At 31.5% G+C, this 6,318-nt stretch overlaps 1 protein-coding gene across 1 annotated transcript; it reads right to left on the bottom strand.

Annotated features, from left to right (window-relative positions):
* Nucleotides 1–1,166: 1,166 nt before the first annotated feature.
* On the bottom strand, nt 1,167–2,281 carry LOC143226914 (low density lipoprotein receptor adapter protein 1-like). Its single transcript, XM_076458465.1, has one exon. It carries the CDS (start codon nt 2,191–2,193, stop codon nt 1,645–1,647), a length of 549 nt encoding a protein of 182 aa, XP_076314580.1. The 5' UTR covers nt 2,194–2,281; the 3' UTR covers nt 1,167–1,644.
* Nucleotides 2,282–6,318: the final 4,037 nt, after the last annotated feature.

Here is a 6,318-nt window from a genome sequence, read left to right as displayed (position 1 = left end):
TCTTTATGTAATAACTTTTGTTAGTAGTGCCATGATCATACAACAACAATGTAACATTTATACTAACTAATTCCTTTATGTAATAACTATTGTTAGCAGTGCCATGATCATACAACAACAATGTAACATTTATACTTACTTATTCCTTTATGTAATAACTATTGTTAGCAGTGCCATGATCATACAACAACAATGTAACATTTATACTAACTAATTCCTTTATGTAATAACTATTGTTAGCAGTGCCATGATCATACAACAACAATGTAACATTTATACTAACTTATTCCTTTATGTAATAACTATTGTTAACAGTGCCATAATCATACAACAACAATGTAACATTCACACTAATTCCTTTATGTAATAACTTTTGTTAGCAGTGCCATGATCATACAACAACAATGTAACATTTATACTAACTAATTCCTTTATGTAATAACTATTGTTAGCAGTGCCATGATCATACAACAACAATGTAACATTCATACTAATTCCTTTATGTAATAACTATTGTTAGTAGTGCCATGATCATACAACAACAATGTAACATTCATACTAATTCCTTTATGTAATAACTTTTGTTAGCAGTGCCATGATCATACAACAACAATGTAACATTCATACTAATTCCTTTATGTAATAACTTTTGTTAGCAGTGCCATGATCATACAACAACAATGTAGCATTCATACTAATTCCTTTATGTAATAACTATTGTTAGCAGTGCCATGATCATACAACAACAATGTAACATTCATACTAATTCCTTTATGTAATAACTTTTGTTAACAGTGCCATGATCATACAACAACAATGTAACATTTATACTAATTCCTTTATGTAATAACTATTGTTAGCAGTGCCATGATCATACAACAACAATGTAACATTTATACTAACTAATTCCTTTATGTAATAACTATTGTTAGCAGTGCCATGATCATACAACAACAATGTAACATTTATACTAACTTATTCTTTCATGTAAGCAATGTCTTCAAGAGACAACAATGAAACAATTATACTAATTCCTTTATGTAACTAATATTGTTAGCAGTGCCATAGAGAGACAACAGAAATGTAACAATTATACTCACTAATTATTTTGTGTAGCTAATGTTGTTATCAGTGTCCTCCAGAGACAACAATGTAGCTATTGTACATTTTGTTGAAAGTGTAAACATTTATTAATGATTTCTAACCAATTACAAAACAGCTACGAACTAATAAGAAGTGGTTCTATTCACGTAAGTTTTATGTTGTTCCTATATATAAACCTAACGCGTATTATCTTATCTTTCTTCATGGTTTTGGTGTCTATGAAGACTAGATTCTGATCAGGTAGACAAAGGCTTCATATCCCATATCCAGTGGTAATAACTTAACACTTTCCCACAATCAGTAGTTAAACTACTGTCACAACCTTGGATTACCCTAGTGCTATTTGACAGAAAGTTGAAGTGCACAAATGTCCCATTCAATCAGAGATGGATAATAGCAGTCCCAGCAGTACAACCTTGTTACTTTCAACCGTTTATCTACCAGCTCATTAACGTTCTTACTTTACTTGAATTGTTTCTTTTACCTCTACAAGTTCATGTGACCCATAAACTGACCATAGACGAAACTAAAATACGCTGATTAAGCTTCGGAGTGGTCTGCTGGACTACCGTCCAGATCCGCTTGGATTTCTTCCGCACTTCGTAGGTCAATAGCGAACTTTCTAGGCTTCCTGTCACAACCTTGTTGCTTCACTGTTTTACTGAACTCCTGGAAGGCCGATGCTAGTGCTAGGGTAAGAGCGCGCGCGTTTTGCCGGCTATCACATACGAAGGCATGACATTCGAAAGGGTGATTTTCAAACACGTTTGTGCTGTCTCGCACGTATATCATAGCGAACACGCGGGTGTATACAAGGTCCTGAACCCCATACGATATGGAATCGATCGGAAACAGTCCTGCCTCAAAGTTAGGGTTCGTGTTCTGAGGCATTTCGCTCACCGTCACGCCCTCTGGAGATACTTGCAATTTCAGGAAAGGTAAAGTAGCCCCTGGTTTTAGGGCTCGTGCTTCTGCAACCATGTCATCAACGGGTTGTCGAGTGTGTTTGATTCCCCACAGCCCACGGGCGTCTCGTCTCCCGAGGTATTTGGCCACAAAAGTACGAGGAAACTGGTCGTGTGAGGCCATACCGTTACCCTGAATAAACAACACTCAACTGACAGAACCCAGACGTGAATGTTCGTTTTGTCTGTGGAGTACACCTGCTCCAACACCTGGACTTCCTGTGTACAGTTCGTTCGTGACGACTTTAGAAAACCCGTAGGCAACCAGCCAACATGTACATTTTAAAACTCAACGAAGTAGTTTATATAAAACAATGAAAGGAAGTGGAAATATATCCATGTAGTTTATATAAAACAATGAGGGGAAGTGGAAACATAACAATGCATTTTACATGAAACGATGAAGTGGAGTGGAAATATAATAATTTGTTTTATATAAAACACTGAGGGGAAGTGGACACATAAGAATGTAGTATATATAAAACAGTGAAAAGAAGTGGAAACATAACAATGTATTTATATAAAACAATGGAGGGAAGTGGAAATGTAACCACGTAGTTTATATAAAACAATAAGGAGAAGTGGAAATGTAATCACGTAGTTTATATAAAACAATAAGGAGAAGTGGAAATGTAATCACGTAGTTTATATAAGACAAGGTAGCGAAGTGGAAACATAACCATGTAGATATATACAACAATGAAGGGAAGTGGAAACATAACCATGTAGTTTATATAAAACAATAAGGAGAAGTGAAAATGTAATCACGTAGTTTATATCAAACAATGAAAGAAATTGGAAATATAACAATGTAGTTTATATCAAACAATGAAAGAAATTGGAAATATAACAATGTAGTTTATATCAAACAATAAGGAAAAGTGGAAATATAACAATCTGTTTTCATATAAAACAATGAAAGGGAAGTGGAAACATAAGCATATAATTTATATATAACAATGAAGGTAAGTGGAAACATAACAATGTAGTTTATATAAAATAATAAAGGGAAGGGGAAACATAACAATGTAGTTTATTTAAAACAATGACGGGAAATGGAAACATAACCATGTAGTTTATATATAACAATGAGGGAAGTGGAAACATAAGCATGTAGTATATAGAAAAGAGTGAAGGAAGTGGAAACATAACCATGTAGTTTATATAAAACAATAAGGAGAAGTGGAAATGTAATTACGTAGTTTATATAATACAAGGTAGCGAAGTGGAAACATAACCATGTAGTTTATATAAAATAATAAAGGGAAGGGGAAACATAACAATGTAGTTTATTTAAAACAATGACGGGAAATGGAAACATAACCATGTAGTTTATATATAACAATGAGGGGAAGTGGAAACATAAGCATGTAGTATATAGAAAAGAGTGAAGGGAAGTGGAAACATAACCATGTAGTTTATATAAAACAATAAGGAGAAGTGGAAATGTAATTACGTAGTTTATATAATACAAGGTAGCGAAGTGGAAACATAACCATGTAGTTTATATATAACAATGAGGGGAAGTGGAAACATAAGCATGTAGTATATAGAAAAGAGTGAAGGGAAGTGGAAACATAACCATGTAGTTTATATAAAACAATAAGGAGAAGTGGAAATGTAATTACGTAGTTTATATAATACAAGGTAGCGAAGTGGAAACATAACCATGTAGTTTATATACAACAATGAAGGGAAGTGGAAACATAACCATGTAGTTTATATAAAACAATAAGGAGAAGTGAAAATGTAATCACGTAGTTTATATCAAACAATGAAAGAAATTGGAAATATAACAATGTAGTTTATATCAAACAATGAAAGAAATTGGAAATATAACAATGTAGTTTATATCAAACAATGAAAGAAATTGGAAATATAACAATGTAGTTTATATCAAACAGTGAAAGAAATTGGAAATATAACAATGTAGTTTATATCAAACAATGAAAGAAATTGGAAATATAACAATGTAGTTTATATCAAACAATAAGGAAAAGTGGAAATATAACAATCTGTTTTCATATAAAACAATGAAAGTGAAGTGGAAACATAAGCATATAATTTATATATAACAATGAAGGCAAGTGGAAACATAACAATGTAGTTTATATAAAATAATAAAGGGAAGGGGAAACATAACAATGTAGTTTATTTAAAACAATGACGGGAAATGGAAACATAACCATGTAGTTTATATATAACAATGAGGGGAATGCAAACATAACCACGTAGCTTATATAAAACAATGAGGGGAAGTGGAAACATAAGCATGTAGTATATAGAAAAGAGTGAAGGGAAGTGGAAACATAACGACGCAGTTCACATATAACAAGGAAAGGAAGTGGAAATATAACTATGTACTTGATATGAACCTATAAAAGGAAATGAAAACATAACAATGCGTTTTAATATAAAACAATGAAGGGAAGGGAGAACATAACCACGTAGTTTATATAATATAGTGAAGGGAAGTTGAAATGCAAACATGTTTATATAAAACAATGAAGGAAAGTGGAAAAATAATCATGTAGTTTATATAAAACAGTGAAAGGAAGTGGAAATATAACAATGTAGTTTATATAAAACAGTGAAAGGAAATGGAAACATAACCATGTAGTTTATAAAAAACAATGAGAGGAAGTGGAGACATAAAAATGCAGTTGACATATAATAATGAAGGGAATTGGAAATATAACCATGCACTTTATATGAAATAATGAAGGGAAGTGGAAACATAAGCATGTAGTTTATATAAAACAATGAAAGAAAGTGGAAAAATAACAATGTACCCTATATTGAACAATGAAAGGAAGTGGAAATATAACAATTTCTTTTATATAAAAGACTGAGGGGAAGTGGAAACATAAGCATGAAGTATATAGAAAACAGTGAAGGGAAATGGAAACATAACCACGGAGTTTATATATAACAAGGAAGAAAAGTGGAAACATAACCACGTAGTTTATATAAAATAATGAAGGGAAGTGGAAACATAACCACGTTGTTTATATAAAATAATGAAGGGAAATGGAAACATAACCACGTTGTTTATATAAAATAATGAAGGGAAATGGAAACATAACTACTTTGTTTATATAAAATAATGAAGGGAAGTGGAAACATAACTATATAGTTTATATAAAATAATGAAGGGAAGTGGAAACATAACCAAGTTGTTTATATGAAACAGCAAAGGAAATGGAAACATAACTATATAGTTTATATAAAATAATGAAGGGAAGTGGAAACATAACCACGTTGTTTACATAAAATAATGAAGGGAAATGGAAACATAACTATATAGTTTATATAAAACAATGAAGGGAAGTGGAAATATAACCATGTACTTTACATAGGACACAATGAAATTCAGTAAAAACACAAAAACATAGATTTTAGCAAAGCCAGGTTGTTATGGAAACACGATCATAATATGTCTAATCAGTTTCACTTGAAGAAAGTTTCACAAACGACGTAAGAGATTGAAGTGAAATGAATGCAGATGTAATTATTGAAGTGAATACGGATGTAATTAGTGAAGTGAATATAGATGTAAGTAGTGAAGTGAATATAGATATAAGTAGTGAAGTGAATATAGATATAAGTAGTGAAGTGAATACACATGTAATTAGTGAAGTGGATACACATGTAATTAGTGAAGTGAATATAGATGTAAGTAGTGAAGTGAATATAGATATAAGTAGTGAAGTGAATACACATGTAATTAGTGAAGTGAATACACATGTAATTAGTGAAGTGAATATAGATGTAATTAGTGAAGTGAATATAGATGTAATTAGTGAAGTGGATACACATGTAATTAGTGAAGTGAATACAGATGTAATTAGTGAAGTGGATACACATGTAATTAGTTAAGTGAATACAGATGTAATTAGTGAAGTGAATACACATGTAATTAGTTAAGTGAATACACATGTAATTAGTGAAGTGAATACAGATGTAATTAGTGAAGTGAATACAGATGTAATTAGTTAAGTGAATACACATGTAATTAGTTAAGTGGATACACATGTAATTAGTTAAGTGGATACAGATGTAATTAGTTAAGTGGATACAGATGTAATTAGTTAAGTGTATATAGATGTAATTAGTGAAGTGGATACACATGTAATTAGTGAAGTGGATACAGATGTAATTAGTGAAGTGGATACAGATGTGATTAGTTAAGTGGATACAGATGTAATTAGTTAAGTGAATATAGATGTAATTAGTGAAGTGGATACAG

The sequence above is a fragment of the Tachypleus tridentatus genome, chromosome 9, assembly GCF_004210375.1.
Source record: "Tachypleus tridentatus isolate NWPU-2018 chromosome 9, ASM421037v1, whole genome shotgun sequence".
In the NCBI taxonomy this organism is placed as follows: Eukaryota; Metazoa; Arthropoda; class Merostomata; order Xiphosura; family Limulidae; genus Tachypleus; species Tachypleus tridentatus.
Note: the sequence above shows the minus strand (reverse complement) of the source record. Positions and strands in the feature narration are given on the sequence as shown.